This window comes from Humulus lupulus, chromosome 6 (assembly GCF_963169125.1).
Source record: "Humulus lupulus chromosome 6, drHumLupu1.1, whole genome shotgun sequence".
Classification (NCBI taxonomy): domain Eukaryota; kingdom Viridiplantae; phylum Streptophyta; class Magnoliopsida; order Rosales; family Cannabaceae; genus Humulus; species Humulus lupulus.
The window spans coordinates 1,817,564-1,835,382 of NC_084798.1; the positions used below are offsets into that span (position 1 = coordinate 1,817,564).

Here is a 17,819-nt window from a genome sequence, read left to right on the forward strand (position 1 = left end):
CTCTTCATTGTATTACAAAAAACACTAGTCTTTAGTGAAGCTGTTATTCTCTTCATTGTTCCCTATGCTCATTTCCTTATCATTTGTTAAATAAAATACTTTTACCGTTTACTCTTATTGTTACCTTTTGCAGATCAAACTCATCAAACCAAATTTGGGCACTCAATTAAATTCTGAACTTTTTTTATTGAAAGAAGACGAAGAAGCATCACGACTTTTCTTCTGGCTTTTGTATTCCCCTGCGCTGTGCTCTGCTGCTAAAAACACATTCCTACTTTGCTACTAAATTTCTCTTATTGTGAAAAGACAAAAGAAAAAGAAAGGTTGGTGTTAATTGTCCAAGCTACTGATCAGGTGCGTGCCTTCCTGTTGAAAGAACTGGTTTTGCTCTATTTTTCCAATTTCTTAATATATATATCATATTATTGTATTAATTTGTTGTTGTTGTTATTGAACTTAATTCAGTAACAAAGTAGTAGTACAAGCCAATTGCTAGCATGGAAATTGTTATTTCAGTTGCCGCCAAAATAGCAGAGTATACAGTGGCACCAGTGGGTCGACAGTTGGGTTATCTGTTTCGCTACTCAGCCAATGTATATAACCTCAAAATTCGAATGCAAGATTTGAAGGATACCAGAGAAAGACTGCAACATCGTGTCGACGAAGCTAGAAATAATTGTGAAGAAATTGAAGCTGATGTTCAAAACTGGCTGAACAACGTTGATGAAATATCCTTGGAGGCTGAAACGTTTCTTAGCCATGGAGACCATGCAAAGGCTGAATGTTCTTCTTGTGGATCCGTTTTGCATTTGGTGATGCGACATCAATTCAGTAGGAAAGCAAAGAAGATGTCAACCGAAGTATGCGCAGTGGACAAAAAGAAATTTGACGGGATACAAATTTCTTATCGTCTTCATCGGCAAGAAAGTTACTCTGCAATAACCAAAGGCTACAAGACTTTTGATTCAAGGAAGGGAATTCTAGCGAGCATAATGACAGCTGTAGGGGATGCTAACAGAAGCAGGATAGGCTTGCATGGAATGGCTGGAATTGGCAAAACTATGCTTGCCAATGAAATTGCTAGACAAGTTGTGAAAGATAAGTTATTTAGTAAGGTGGTTATCATAACTATTTCCCAAACACCTAATGAAGAAGCGATTCAACAACATATTGCTGATATGCTTGAGCTAGAGTTTGGCAAAACAGATAACACTAAGGGCAAGCGAGCAACACTTCTTAAGCAACGATTGAAGCCAGAAAATAAGATTCTGTTAATTCTTGACGACATTTGGAAGGAACTCAATCTAAAAGAAATTGGAATCCACGACGAGTGCCAGATGCTACTAACCTCTAGAACTCGACATGTTTTACGCAACTCAATGGGTGTTGCTGAGAGTAATGTGTTCTTTCTTCAACCTTTAGACCCATTGGAAGCTACAAGTTTGTTTAAGAAAATCATTGGAGAAATAGTTGAAAATGCAGATTACAAATCTTTGGCATGCCAAATTGTTGCGGAATGTGCGGGCCTACCAGTTTCCATTGCTACAGTGGCACATGCTTTGAAATGCAATATGGAATTGTTCATATGGCAGGATGCATTGCATCGACTACGGAGTTCGGGCTTCATGGTGATCGAGGGAATGGATGAGAAAGTCTACTTGAGTATTAGGTTGAGTTACGATTTTCTTGGAATTCATGAGGAGGCCAAATCATTACTATTGCTTTGTGCTTTACATAAAGAAGATGCAGAAATAGAAGTGGAAGACCTGATGAGATACAGTGTGGGTTGTCGCTTGCTTCAAGGTGTCAACACAGTGAAAGAGGCAAGGAATAGGGTGTATTCATTGGTTGATAAATTGAAATCTCATTGTCTGTTGCTGGATGGTAGGAGTAAAAGTTATGTGAAGATGCACGATGTTATTCGCGATGTTTGCATATTAATTGCAAAGGAAGATGAACATAGGATGAATAGCATTACTAGTGCTACTACGTATGAGGAATTTGTTTTGCTTGAAAGACATAAAGCGTCTAATGCAATTTCCTTTCTTGACTATGATGATTTAAATAAGCTCCCTGAAAAATTGGAATGTCCTACGTTAAAGTTGCTTCTTCTATCTGGTAGATCTATCCAATCAATTCCAGTCGACTTTTTTGAACAAACTAAGAAACTTGAAGCTTTGATTATGGATTATACAAGACTAGAATCATTACCAGCATCCTTTCATTTGCTTCAAAATCTCCAAACATTATGTCTACGTGGTTCTTCTCTTGAAGACATAGCTGTGATTGGTGAATTGAAGAATTTAAAAGTTCTTGATCTCTCTTGGTCTCATTTCATTAAGCTGTTGCCAAAAGAAATAGGACAACTGCGGCATTTGCAACTGCTAGATCTACAAAGATGTAATGGTTTAAAAGTCATCGAGCCAAATGTCATTTCAAATTTGACACAAATGGAAGAGCTCTATCTGCCAGAAAGGTTTGAGGGATGGGAGATTGAAGAGGGCAGTATGAAAGAAAGAAGAAATGTCAGTCTTATTGAGATAAAGAGTTTGCAACTACTGACAGTTTTATATTTGTCCGTAGCAAGTGAAAATATTTTGCCAGAGAAGTTATTTAGTGAAAAGTTGGAGAGATACCGAGTATCTATTGGAGATGAATACAGCTGGTATAATGAATTTTCAAGGTGTTTGGAGCTGCTAAATCTCTCAAATATGAATGAAATAAATGCATCTGGACTTCAATCATTAATTAAAAGGTCAGAATGTTTATCACTAGAGAGATTAGTGGATGTCACCAATGTTGTTCATGATCTTGATAAAGATGGTTTTCCTAGATTAAAGCATCTGAGGCTTATACAGTTAACAAGCTTGGAAAGGATATGTCATGGCAAACTCCCAACAGGCTCCTTCAATGAATTGAGAAAGGTGGAAGTGCAGAATTGTGGTAGATTAAAGAATTTGTTCCCTTTGTCCGTCACCAAACTACTTCATGAGATTAGAGTAGAAGAATGTGTGATGATGGAAGAGATAGTCAGCCATGGGAGAGAAAATGAAGGCGATGATGAAGCTTCCCATAACATTGATGAGTCTTTTCAATTACGCTCCTTGTTTCTACATTCTCTACCAAAGTTTGCCCACTTTTACTTCTCCAAGCTGAAGACAACTGGCGAGTCTTCATTAGTAGATTATTCAAAATCTTTATTCAATGATACGGTACAACTCTTTTTAGTCATTATATAATACTAGCTAAAATAAGCTATTTTATGTTTGTATCTCTTCTTTTATTTTGTTGATATGTGTTATTAATTTATGTGAATCTACGTAATTATCTTTTTCATACAACTTTAGTGTCAATATTCCACGTATAAAGTTTGGATTGATGAGTCTCTAATTCATATATATATTCTAACTCTTTCCTTTTATAAGCATGCACCAGGTGTTTAAAAATTAAAACATATTCCAAATGAAAATAGATTTAAAATATCAATTTTAAGTTTCGTGCATACACATTTTTAATAATTAATCAATTTTCCTTCAGCTATTTTTTCCAAGTATTATATATTAATTAAATTAAATTATTACATATACTGGTACTTGCAGGTTTCATTTGCTAACTTGGAAATATTGAGTTTGGAGGAACTGAATATAGAAAAGTTATGGGCAGAACAACTTCTATCAAATTCTTACATGCAAAACTTAACAAGTTTAGAAGTTGAAAGCTGCCATAATTTAAAATATATGTTCTCTTTTACTCTTGCTCAATGTTTTGTAAACCTGGAAAGCTTAAAAGTGGGTAATTGTAAGGCAATGGAAGACATATGTGTGACTACAAAGAAATTTGGAGAAGAAGAATCTCGGTTGGAAAGGATTTTGTTCCCTAAATTAGAATTTATTGAGCTTGATAAGCTTTCAGCCCTCCAAAGATTTTGCGCTACAGATTCTTGTATGGAATTTCCACAGCTATTAGAGTTAACAATAAAAGACTGTCCAAAACTCAAGACATTTGTTAGCTCTTCAACCATATCAATACAAGTATTTGTTGACCACAAGGAAGTGAACCAGCTTGTATCAGCACAACCTTTCTTCAATGAAAAGGTAACTCTTTAATTAATTTAACGTACAATAAATGTCTAATTTAAGTATCACTTTTTTTATAAACACATGAAATAAAGTTTTTCTGAAATTCCTTATGAGCAATGCCAAACATACTCTCATATTGCACATCAAAATTACACACTACACTTTGTAATTAATCTCAACCATATATATTCTTAAGTGGGTCCACACCAATTGCATCCTGTGTAACTTTTGTGTGCAATTTAGAAGTGTGCCAATCATTTCTCATTCATTTATATATATATATATAATTACTTGGATAAAATGACACGACTATTTATTAGGTTCATATTTTGTAGTTTAGATTTTCCTTTCTTTCCAATTATGATATTTGTAAGGTAGGTGTTATATTTGATTGATTGATTGTTGCATGTGGATTCATTTCAACTATTTTCTATTTTAGGTTATTTTGTATTTATAAGTATTTTCATACTTATTTTTATACATTAGAAAATTTGAGGTGAAACTCCCTAATTAATTTTTTTTCTTATATGTAAATACGTAAAAAATTTAACTTGAGTAACATATATTATGGTGCGGTCATAGATCTTTGCCATTAAAACAAACTAAGGATTAGTGTGGAAGATACATGGTAACACCTTATCCCAAATCATATTGAGTTTATTATATATTTCGAAATCATCAAATCTATTTTAAAGACTTCACATAATCATTAAAAAAAATACCTCAAAGGCAGTTTATAATATATACAAAAATTATGTGAAATCTAAAAAAAATTAAAATGACATTCGGCTTGATGACATTAAAAATTGAAATTATAGTTTGAAAAAATAAAATGTGATGAATCAACATACTTTTAACTTAATTAGTTTTGTTTTATTTTAACTATAAAATTTAAGTTTCTTAAGTGAATTTTTAATTATCATAGTTAACAAATTTCTATTTTTTTTCTTTCAAATTATGATAGTATTAAATTAAATTTCATATAATTTATTATTAATATTATTTTTTACTTTATTTACTTATTTAAATCATTTAGATTTTTAAAATGTTTGATAAATTAAAAATAATATTGGCTAATAAAGTATATGTGGTAGCATTTCCGTTGAAAAAATTTACGTAGTTATTTAAGTTGCAAATATATCTACTTATGAAGTTTCACCGTAGATTTTCCTATATTTAAATATTTATATTATTACTAAGAATTTGGACAAATTCTAAGTAAGAAAATGCATTAAGTTTAAGTTGATCAATCTCTAATTTTATTACATATAAGAAAATGCCATGTTTGCATAATTAATAATTTTCATGCGTTTTGATATATTATACATTTAGTTAAACTAAATGAGTACAACTAATTAATAATGTTGTCTTATAATCTTGGACAATTTCGTTACATTTATTAAATAAGTTGAAAATATCAATTTTATATTAGCTAATTTTGTTACATTTATTGAATATGTTAAGAATAATAAAATCTATTTTTAAAAACACCACATAATCATTAAAAGAAGCCTAAAATATGATTTATAATTTTAAAAAAAGTGTATGTAGTTATCAAGTGGTACCTCTATTATTTCTGAATTTTTTATGACTGTATAGCTAAAATAAGCTATTTTATGTTTGTATCTCTTCTTTTATTTTGTTGATATGTGTTATTAATTTATGTGAATCTACGTAATTATCTTTTTCATACAACTTTAGTGTCAATATTCCACGTATAAAGTTTGGATTGATGAGTCTCTAATTCATATATTATATATTCTAACTCTTTTCTTTTATAAGCATGCACCAGGTGTTTAAAAATAAAAATATATTCCAAATGAAAATAGATTTAAAATATCAATTTTAAGTTTCATGCATACACATTTTTAATAATTAATCAATTTTCCTTCAGCTATTTTTTCCAAGTATTATATATTAATTAAATTAAATTATTACATATATTGGTACTTGCAGGTTTCATTTGCTAACTTGAAGATATTAAGTTTGGAGGAACTGAATATAGAAAAGTTATGGGCAGAACAACTTCTATCAAATTCTTACATGCAAAACTTAACAAGTTTAGAAGTTGAAAGCTGCCATAATTTAAAATATATGTTCTCTTTTACTCTTGCTCAATGTTTTGTAAACCTGAAAAGCTTAATAGTGGGTAATTGTAAGGCAATGGAAGACATATGTGTGACTACAAAGAAATTTGGAGAAGAAGAATCTCGGTTGGAAAGGATATTATTCTCTAAATTAGAATCTATTGAGCTTGATGAGCTTTCAGCCCTCCAAAGATTTTGTACTACAGATTCTTGTATGGAATTTCCACTGCTATCAAAGTTAATAATAAAAGACTGTCGCAAGGAAGTGAACCAGCTTATACCAGCAGAACCTTTCTTCAATGAAAAGGTAACTCTTTAATTAATTTAACGTACAATAAATATCTAATTTAAGTATCACTTTTTTTATAAACACATGAAATAAAGTTTTTTTTGAAATTCCTTATGAGCAATGCTATACATACTCTCATATTGCACATCAAAATTACACGCTACGCTGTGTAATTAATCTCAACCATATATATTTTTAAGTGGGTCCACACCATATTTTTAATTGCATCCTGTGTAACTTTTAGGTGCAATTTAGAAGTGTGCCAATCATTTTGTTATATATATATAACAAAAAATTACTTGGATAAAATGACACCACTATTTATTAAGTTCATATTTTGTAGTTTAGATTTTCCTTTCTTTTCAATTATGATATTTTTAAGGTAGGTGTTATATTTGATTGATTGATTGTTGCATGTGGATTCATTTCAACTATTTCTATTTTAGGTTATTTTGTATTTATAAGTTTTTTCATACTTTTTTTTATACATAAGAAAATTTGAGGTGAAACTCCCTAATTAATTTTTTTTCTTATATGTAAATACGTAAAAAAATTAACTGAGTAACATATATTATGGTACGGTCATAGATCTTTGCCATTAAAACAAACCAAGGATTAATAATATTGAGTTTATTATATATTTCAAAATCATCCAATCTATTTTAAAGACTTCACATAATCATTAAAAAAAAAACCTCAAAGGCAGTTTATAATATATACAAAAATTATGTGAAATCTAAAAAAATCAAAATGACATTCGGCTTGATGACATTAAAAATTAAAATTATAGTTTGAAAAAATAAAATGTGATGAATCAACATTTTTTGGACTTTTAACTTAATTAGTTTTGTTTTATTTTAACTATAAAATTTAAGTTTCTTAAGTGAATTTTTAATTATCATAGTTAACGAATTTCTATTTTTTTCTTTCAAATTATGATAGCTTTAAATTAAATTTCAAATAATTTATTATCAATATTATTTTTCACTTTATTTACTTATTTAAATCATTTAGATTTTTAAAATGTTTGTTAAATTAAAAATAATATTGGCTAATAAAGTGTATGTGTTAGTTACAAATATATCTACTTATGAAGTTTCACTGTAGATTTTCCTATATTTAAATATTTATATTATTACTAAGAATTTGGACAAATTCTAAGTAAGAAAATGCATACATTGTCAATGTCAATATTAGGGATAAATTAAGTTTAAGTTGATCAATCTCTAATTTTATTACATATAAGAAAATGCCATGTTTGCATAATTAATAATTTTCATGCGTTTTGATATATTATACATTTAGTTAAACTAAATGAGTACAACTAATTAATAATGTTGTCTTATAATCTTGGACAATTTCGTTACATTTATTAAATAAGTTGAAAATATCAATTTTATATTAGCTATGTAGCTGATTTTGGTGCAGTCATAGATCTCAGCTATTAAAACTAACCAAGAACTTGTGTGGAAGTCTCTTGGTCGCACCTCATCCCAGCTTTATTGAATATGTTAAGAATAATAAAATCTATTTTTATAAACACCACATAATTATTAAAAGAAACCTAAAATATAATTTATAATTTAAAAAAATGTGTAGTTCTATATATAGAATTATAGAAAATAATACTACTACTGTCCTATATTATGGATTAGTACTTTAGGAAAGATTCTTTTGTCTCTATGATCATATAGGAAATAATATATCAAATAAATGAAAAAGGGTATTATGGGGAGATAGTTTAAAATTTTGGGTATAAATGAAAAGATTTTAAAAATTGGGTAAAAATTAAACATGCTAAATAAGAATGGGTACTCAATTTAATTTTTACTACAAAATTTGACCAAGTAAAAATGATTGAAAACGTGTAATAAATTAAACTAATTATATATGGCATGTTAAATGTATATATGAATAATTTCTTGAAGCATCATGTAAAAACATAAAAACTAATTGATGACACTTGAATGTTAATTGAGTCTCCATAGAATTAATATAGGAATTGTTTTTTTTTAGTAATGTAATTATGTTTCTTATAGTCTCATTATTCTTAAAGTGAAGTGAGTAGTAATGCATGTGTGTAATTCTATTTGTTTTATTTTCAGATTGCATTTCCCAACTTAAAGGAGTTGACTGTTTGGAATTGTAACAATATCAAGTATCTCTTATCATCTGTCATGGCTCGAAGTCTTGTACAACTCAAGAAATTAAGCGTAAAGAGATGTGAGAACATAGAAGAGGTAATATACAGTAATGAGGAATCAGGTGGTGGTGGAAGCAAAGCAATAATATTTGAAAAACTAGAATCTCTTCAGCTTGAATGTCTTCCAAACATCATAAAGTTTTGTGAAGGAGATGGCATTGAATGTCCATTGTTGTCTAAACTGGAGATACGAGAATGCCATAAACTGAAAGAATTTATAAGTAATTCCATGGGTACAAGAGCATGTACTGTTAGTGAAGAAATGGGCATAGTGGCAGCATCTAAACAAAGTCTCTTCAATGACAAGGTAATACTTAATTGTCTTTGACTTTCGTACTAATTATCTTTTATTTTTTTATGATTAAGTTCCTAATTTACAATTTTAGCATCTAAAATTAATTAATTTATAATTTATTTAAAAATACTATTTAAATTATTTTATATAGATATATTTATTAAAAAATAGAAATTTTATGTTATTTATTTCTCTTTCTCATAAATCACTTGTGCAAGAATAAATGAACATTATGGTGCTGAAATTTATTTTTAAAGATGCAAGAAAATGTTAAATATTGAAATTTTAAATTAACAAACGTACCAAAACTATTAATTAAAAATTTATTACCTATATTATAATCACATAATTAATATTTCATAAGTATTTATTTTTATTTTGAGAAATATAAATTTAATCCCAAAAATAAAATTTATATATTGTTGACTTGATAGAAAAATATAATAGTTTAAGTACAAAATAAATTATTTTGTGATAAATTTAATCACGCTCATAAAATTTTAATCATAATTTATTATTTATAGTGATACACTTAAATGTGACTCAGACTGTCAGTTGTCGCAATAATTGAAAACCCCATCTCTCCTCTCTCTCTCTTTCTCTCAAGGTCTCTCTCTCTCACACAGTCACTATGTTCTCTCCAATTGCATTTGGTCAACCTCAATAATGGAGTCCAATCTTCAGATTGTGCAATATTATAATGATTTTTTTAATTGCATTATAATTATGCATTATGAAATTCAATTAATAATTTTTTTAGTGAATAAAAATAATAAAAAGAGAGGGCATATATACTGCAATATATTTTATTTTATTTTACTATACCAAATACTCATAAATTATATATATTTATTGAGAAGAATAAAAATGTAAAAATAGTAATTCAAGATACATTATTCAGTAGGCATGTGATGAAAATAGTAAAATACAATATTCTCAAATCAACCGAAATAGGCACAACCAATGTTATCATATATAATTTGTTGTCACGGAGATGTATAATAATTGATGATGAGTCTTATTTGTTAACATAATATTTAGAAATTATTAAAGTAATTGAAAAGCTTTAAATGATCATAATTTTATTATATTTTGATTTTACTTACCATAATAATATTATATTTAGGTTTTAAATTCACCAATTTTATTGAAAATTTTACCTCATTATATTTATTTTACTTGTTTATAATTTCTTCTTACTATAAATCAGGATGTAAGTAAATGTATATGGTGATATCTGAGGTAGTGATGAATTTTTGGTAGAGAAGTATTATTTTTACTCATAATGTGTTTAAGTAAATGTAGTGATATATTCAGCTTGTAAATGTATTACACTAAAGTTTTATTGTTCTTAGTAACGCTAACTTAATAATGTAGTCTCTAGAATGTTTATTGGGTTGCATATAGAGACAGATGATGAGAAATAAATTACACACTTATAGTATCATATAAAATATCAAATTTATATAATATTTATAATAAAATGACATAATAAAGCAATAATATTGTATTTAAATTATCAATAAAACAATAATATATTTCACTTACTTTAAAATTTTGATTTCATTTAAAATTGGTTAGTTTTTTGAATATTTAAGAATATAATTTTGTTTTAATTACAAATTTATATAGATAGCTTGGAGGATTGACTACTAGTTATATATTTTTATACAAATAAAATGTGATTTGATTTTTTTTATACAAATTTATACCTTGCATATACAATTTTTTAACTTCAAAAATAATCTTTAATTTCACATGTAATTTTGTAATGTAATTTTTTTAAAATTATATTATTTAAGGTATATTTTTTATTATAGTGCCAGGTCCATGCCTTGCATGACTTCACTACTAGTATTGTTATAAAAATGAGTATTCAATTTAATTTTTACTACAAAATGTGACTTAGTAAAATTGATTGAAAACATGTAATAAATTAAAGTAGTTATATATGGCATGTTAAATGCATATATGAATAATTTCTTGAAGCATCATATAAAAAAATGAAAACTAATTGATGACACTTTAACGTTAATTGAGTCTCCAAGGAGTCAATATAGGAATTGTTTTTTTTTTTTGTAATGTAATTATGTTTCTTATAGTCTCATTATTCTTAATGAAAGTGAAGTGAGTAGTAATGCATGTGTGTAATTCTATTTGTTTTATTTTCAGATTGCATTTCCCAACTTAAAAGAGTTGACTGTTTGGAATTGTAATAATATCAAGTATCTCTTATCATCTGCCATGGCTCGAAGTCTTGTACAACTCAAGACATTAGAGGTATTATTTTGTGAGATCATAGAAGAGGTAATAGTCAGTGATGATGAATCAGGTGATAATGGAAGCAAAGCAATAATATTTGAAAAACTAAAATCTCTTAACCTTAGGAATCTTCCAAACATTATAAAGTTTTGTGAAGGAGAAGGCATTGAATGTCCATTGTTGTCTAAACTGGACATATATTATTGTCCTATACTAAAGGAATTTATAAGTAATAACATGAGTACAAGGGCATGTACTGTTAGTGAAGAAATGGGCACGGTGGCAGCATCTAAACAAAGTCTCTTCAATGATAAGGTAATACTTAATTGTCTTTGACTTTCGTACTAATTATTCTTAAAGTGAAGTGAGTAGTAATGCATTTGTGTAATTCTATTTGTTTTATTTTCAGATTGCATTTCCCAATTTAAAGGAGTTGAGTGTTTTACATTGTAACAATGTCAAGTATATCTTATCATCTTTCATGGCTCGAAGTTTTGTACAACTCGAGATATTAGATGTATCTAGATGTGAGAACATAGAAGAGGTAATAGTCATTGATGAGGAATTAGGTGGTGGTGGAAGCAAAGCAATAATATTTGAAAAACTGGAATCTCTTCAGCTTGAATATCTTCCAAACATCATAAAGTTTTATGAAGGAGATTGCATTGAATGTCCATTGTTGTCTGAACTGAAAATACGGAGTTGTCCTAAACTGAAGGAATTTATAAGTAATTCCATGGGTACAAGGGCATGTCCTGTTAGTGAAGAAATTGGCATCATGATAACATCTAAGCAAAGCCTCTTCAATGACAAGGTAATACTTAATTATCTTTGACTTTCGTACTAATTATCTTTTATTTTTTTATGATTAAGTTCTTGATTTACATTTTTAGCATCTAAAATTAATTGATTTATAATTTATTTAAAAATACTATTTAAATTATTTTATATAGATATATTTATTAAAAAATAGAAATTTTATGTTATTTTTTTCTCTTTCTCATAAATCACTTGTGCAAGAATAAATGAGCATTATGGTGTTGAATTTTTTTTTTAAAGATGCATGAAAATGTTAAATATTGAAATTTTAAATTAACTAACGTACCAAAACTATTAATTAAAAATTCATTACCTATATTATAATCACATAATTAATATTTCATAAGTAATTATTTTTATTTTGAGAAATATAAATTTAATTTCAAAAATAAAATTTATATATTGATGGCCTGATAGAAAAATATAAGAGTTTAGGTAGAAGATAAGTTTTTTGTGACTAAAGACAACTTTTAATCACAATTAAATAAATTTTGTGACTAAAAAATAGCATTTAGTCATAAGTTGTGGCTCATAAAATTTTAATAATAATTCAATATATATAGCCATACACTTAAATGTGACTAAATATTCATGGCTTATTTGTAGGAATATTCTATGTGTTTTTGACAAATTGGAACAAATAGACCTAGCTAGTTAAGACTTACACCATCAAGAAATATGTTAAAAAAACTTACAACAAAAATAATTAAATACAATTTGTTCCTAAAATTTAATAAATGTATTAGTAAATTGAAATTGGTACCCAACCATAATATATTTTAAACTAATTAATGCTTTTGGACACTGATTTTTTAATAACAAGATCTGTATAGTGATGTGTTTTTAGTCACAAATTTTGAGACAATTACAAAGATATGGTAAAAATTAAGTTAATTCTTATGTTTATGTGCATTTCACTTTTGCTACTAAATATAGTAAGTTGACCAAAAAAAAAATAGTTGAAAATATGGCAATCCAATAAAATATATATGTATATAAAAAAAAACTTTTACCATAAACAAAAACATAAAACTTCAATCTCTCACGCCCACACTTCCCTAAAATTCTTTTTTTTTTCTCTCCATTTTTCTTGGCCTCCCACAAGTCTCTAGCTCCAATTCCAAGGGTGCGAGGCCTCAACTTTTCACTAGCCCCTTCTTGGTCGCGGGGCCTCAACTTTAGAGTCTTTTACCCTAATTAGTTCTCTTAATATAAATTTGCTTCTCCAAACTTTTATCTATTATTAATTATTTCCTAAATTAATAAAATTAGTTCAATTTTACCCTTAATTTTGAATTTTTTTTATGAATTTAATTTTTCATTCTTGATTTTTTATATTCCAGTATTATTTGAATATTAAGATTATTTATATTTTATCTCTAACACATATGCTATTAGAAAAATATAAAAAAAATTGGTTACACGATTGTCTTACAAATTGGGAATAATTTTAATGAGTACTTAACTAAAATTAGTCACTAAATATATTTAGTTTAATTCTACCCATTTTTATCCCAACACTTCCAAAAATACCCTTAACCAACATGACCTAAATAATAGAAAACCTCACCAAATATATAATATCGCCACACGCTATAGAGCCAGCCATGCTTCATTTCTTCTCTATTTTTTTTTTTAAAAATAATAACTTTTAACCTATTGACAGGTTGAGATTTTTTTTTAAAAGAAAATGTACTCTTTTTTTTGTTTAATTTTTTATTGTAATATAAATGAAGTACGGTAAAAAAAAGAGCATTTTAAAACAAAATGAATGGAGAAAGCCTGTTCAATAAATTGGACTCTTGTGGTTTTCATTTTTGAAAATAATATTATTGCTATATATGTTTTGAGAACTACTTTTTACCGGTCTAATTTTTATTTTGTAATTAATTTCTTAAATGTTTTTTCGTTTTTCTTTTGCCGGGGAAATAATAATTTCGGAAGCTAAATATTACATACAAAATTTGATTTTTTTTTATTCCTTTAAAAAAAGACACCTAATTTGTTCAAATGCAATCACCATCACATTTCTAAATTGTACTATAAATAATATTACTTGAAACCAATTTTTTTGTGTGGGACATTTGAAACCAATTTAGAAATGTGCAATTTTTTTTAGGACCAACAAGTTCAAATAACATGGTAGTTTTATATATTTGGTATAACAACAAGTTCAAATAATATTATTTACAGTTATACGGATATATTTTTTTAAAATTATAATTTAAATAGACTTGGTTTAAATTTGAAGTTATTTAAGCTTAGTAGTTTATGAATTTTAAGCGATTTAAGGCTAGCGATTTAAATTTTAAGACATTGAAGTCTAGTAGCTTAAATTTTAAGCTTAGTGGTTTAAATTTTAAGTCATTTAAGTTTAGCAGTTTAAATTTTAAACTTAGTGAGCCTAGTAATTTAAATTTTAAGTCCAGTGATTTAAATTTTAAGCATAGCGATTTAAATTTTAATAATTTTGGTTTAAATTTTAAATCTAGTGGTTTAAAGTTTAAGACTAGCAGTTTAAATTTTTAGCCTAGTTGTTTAATTTTAAATTTTAAGTCTTATGGTTTAAATTTTAAGCCTAACAGTTTAAATTTTAAGCTTAGTGGTTTAAATTTTAAGTGTAGTGTTTTAAAATTTATGTCACTTTAGTCTAGTGATTTAAATTTTAAGCGATTTAAGCCATGTGATTTAAATTCTAAGCTATTTAAGCTTTGTGGTTGAAATATTTTAAGATTTTGGTTTAGATTTTACACATTATGCTATATAACTTTAAATTATAGTTTAAAGTACTTTGATTATATTTTAAGCTTAGTGGATTAATTTTAAACCTTGTGGTTTAAATTTGATGACAATTAAGCCTTGTGTTTCAAATTTTAAGTTATTTAAGGATTGTGGTATAAATTTTAAGCCTAATGATTTAATATTAAGTCTTGTGATTTAAATTTTAAATCTTGTTTAAATTTTTAAAGATTTTAGTTTAGATTTTAGACATTATGATATATAGTTTAAAGAGACTTGCTTTATATTTTAAATATAGTGATTTAAATTTTAAGCCTAGTAATTTAAATTTTAAACTTAGTGGTTAAATTTCAAGCCTAGTGGTTTAAATTTTAAGTCTTGTGGTTTAAATTTTTAAAAATTTTGGTTTAGATTTTAGACATTATGCTAAATAGTTTAAAGAAACTTGGTTTGTATTGAAGTCATGTGGTTTAAATTTTAAGACTAGGAATTTAAATTTTAAGAATTAGTGACTAATGGTTTAAATTTTAAAAGTATTTTAAATCGTCTAATAAAAAAATGATAGTTGAATAAAATTCAGGCAGGAGCATCTAATATGTCCATGATCATTGACATGAACTTTAACAAATTCACACGCTTTCACACCTTTATTATCACTAATATTTTATAAATATTAAAGTAATAGATTATTATTACTAAATTTATTCTTAATCCCAAAATATTTATATATTTGTGCAAAAAATAATGAAAAATAAAATTATGGATTAGTACTTTAGAAAAGATTCTTTTGTCTCTGTGATCATATAGGAAATAATATATCAAATAAATGAAAAAGGGTATTATGGGGAGATAGATTAAAAATTTGGGTATAAATGAAAAAGTTTTAAAAATTGGGTAAAAATTAAACATGCTAGATAAAAATGGGTACTCAATTTAATTTTTACTACAAAATGTGACTCAGTAAAAATGATTGAAAACATGTAATAAATTAAACTAATTATATATGGCATGTTAAATGCATACATGAATAATTTCTTTAAGCATCATGTTAAATGCATCATGAATAATTGATGACACTTGAACGTTAATTGAGTCTCCAGCAGTCAATATAGAAATTTTTGTTTAGTAATGTAATTATATTTCTTATAGTCTCATTATTCTTGAAGTGAGGTGAGTAGTAATGCATGTGTGTAATTCTATTTGTTTTATTTTCAGATTGCATTTCCCAATTTAAAAGAGTTGATTGTTTGGAATTGTAATAATATCAAGTATCTCTTATCATCTGCCATGGCTCGAAGTCTTGTACAACTAGAGACATTATGGGTATGGGGATGTGAGAACATAGTAGAGGTAATAGTCAGTGATGAGGAATCAAATGGTGGTAGAAGAAATGCAATAATAGTGACTGATATGCCGAATCATGTGTTTGGGAACCGAGATTATTATAATCATGATGAGAAAAGCCAAATAGAAGCAGAGACTGAATACCATCACTTAGTTTTTCAGAGACTGGAGACATTAGATCTTAAGGAATTACCAAGTCTCAAAAGCTTCTACTCAGGAAATAGAGTTATGAGTTTCCCAAATTTGACATGTTTATCTTTGGCTAATTGCCCAAAGATAAAGAGATTTTCACATGGAGTCATAATTACCTCTACATCATTGACAATCACGGTTGACAATAAATTAAAAATCTTGGAGAAAGATCTTAATACAACCATAAGAAAACAACTTTTGGAAGATGATTCTGATTTGGGATTACGACATTTATTCGTTCAAGAAATGGTAATTAACTATCCATTCATTTATTTACTACATATGAATCTTGTATATATTTTAATGTTTTGTTTGCTGTTAAATTTCAGTTATACTTAATTGTTAGCTATTTAATTTAAGAGAGTTAATTAAGCATAGCATTTCATTAATTTATCTTATACCTTTTTCTTTTAATTGATGTAATATATGCATACCTAGCTTTTCATTGTTTATTAAATATTCATGTCAATTTGTATAATGAGTTGTGATTTTATGATATTAATTTGTTCATTAGGATCATGATGATGATAATGAAGAAACATTATCCTAATTAAGTTTCTTCTATCTTTTCAACCAGGTAATTATTAATGGTAGTTTCTTTCTGTAAAACTATACACTTTTATAATTTGTTTGTATTTTTTATATATAAATATATTATAATTTTTTTTTTTTTTTTTTGTATTTAATATCAACTATGGTCTTAAGCTAAAGATATGTGCTTTTAAAAAGCTCTTTTTTGTTTTTTGAACATAACTAAACATTGTTTGGATAATCTAAACATGACTAAACACTGTTGGATAATCTTTGTGGTATTTGGTTGTTGGGCAGATCTCAAAGACACTTGAAGAACTTGAGAAAGCAGCAGCTAAAGCTTGTTAATGCAATCAGAGAAGCTAGAATAATGCTAAAATACTTTTAATAAATTCTTTCTCATGGAAAATGAAAACATTTCCATAGAATAGAATAGAATAAAAATACTTGTTTCAATTAAATGTTTGGTACTGTAAAATTGAAACTCTTTTGGGTGGTGGCACTTTGTTTAATTAAGCATTAAGCTTCAAAAGTTTATGGGTTTACCATCAAATCATAATTCACACAACTTTTACATATAATAATAATAGAATGTGATTTCCAAATGAATAATTTCTTTTTCTATTGATAAATAAATATTTATTAATTTGAGTGGTGTTTTACATTTTATAAACTTCTATTTGCATGATTATAAATAAATAAAAATTAGTTTGGTGGATAGATAATGACACTTCATCATTAAATTTTTTTATGATCATTTCATTTTACTTTTTATTATTATTATTATTATTATTATTATTATTAATAATAATAATAATAAATCATGAAATTATAAATTCTGACACATTTTTATATGTCTTTAAAAAAGAATATGTGATTTTGCACAAATAATCTAAAATAGTAATAATAATAATAATAATTTATAATGGCCTAATTTTTTAATTTACATGAATCATATCCTAAAGTAATAAAATAAACT

General features: G+C 26.7%; 1 protein-coding gene across 1 annotated transcript; it reads left to right on the forward strand.

Annotated features, from left to right (window-relative positions):
• Positions 1–362: 362 nt before the first annotated feature.
• On the forward strand, positions 363–17,375 carry LOC133781370 (uncharacterized). The gene is made up of 8 exons (XM_062220343.1): positions 363–3,212; positions 3,600–4,094; positions 6,036–6,473; positions 8,561–8,965; positions 11,126–11,530; positions 11,625–12,029; positions 15,989–16,558; positions 17,138–17,375. The coding sequence occupies exons 1-8, from the start codon at positions 498–500 to the stop codon at positions 17,186–17,188; spliced, it is 5,484 nt and encodes a 1,827-aa protein (XP_062076327.1). The 5' UTR covers positions 363–497; the 3' UTR covers positions 17,189–17,375.
• The last annotated feature ends 444 nt before the right edge of the window (positions 17,376–17,819 follow it).

Excerpts from the sequence above, each read along its gene's own strand:
- LOC133781370 (XM_062220343.1), top strand. The coding sequence starts at position 498 with ATGGAAATTGTTATTTCAGTTGCCGCCAAAATAGCAGAGTATACAGTG. Across the intron at positions 4,095-6,035 it reads AACCTTTCTTCAATGAAAAG|GTTTCATTTGCTAACTTGAA; the intron begins GTAACTCTTTAA and ends TGGTACTTGCAG. Across the intron at positions 16,559-17,137 it reads ATTTATTCGTTCAAGAAATG|ATCTCAAAGACACTTGAAGA; the intron begins GTAATTAACTAT and ends GTTGTTGGGCAG.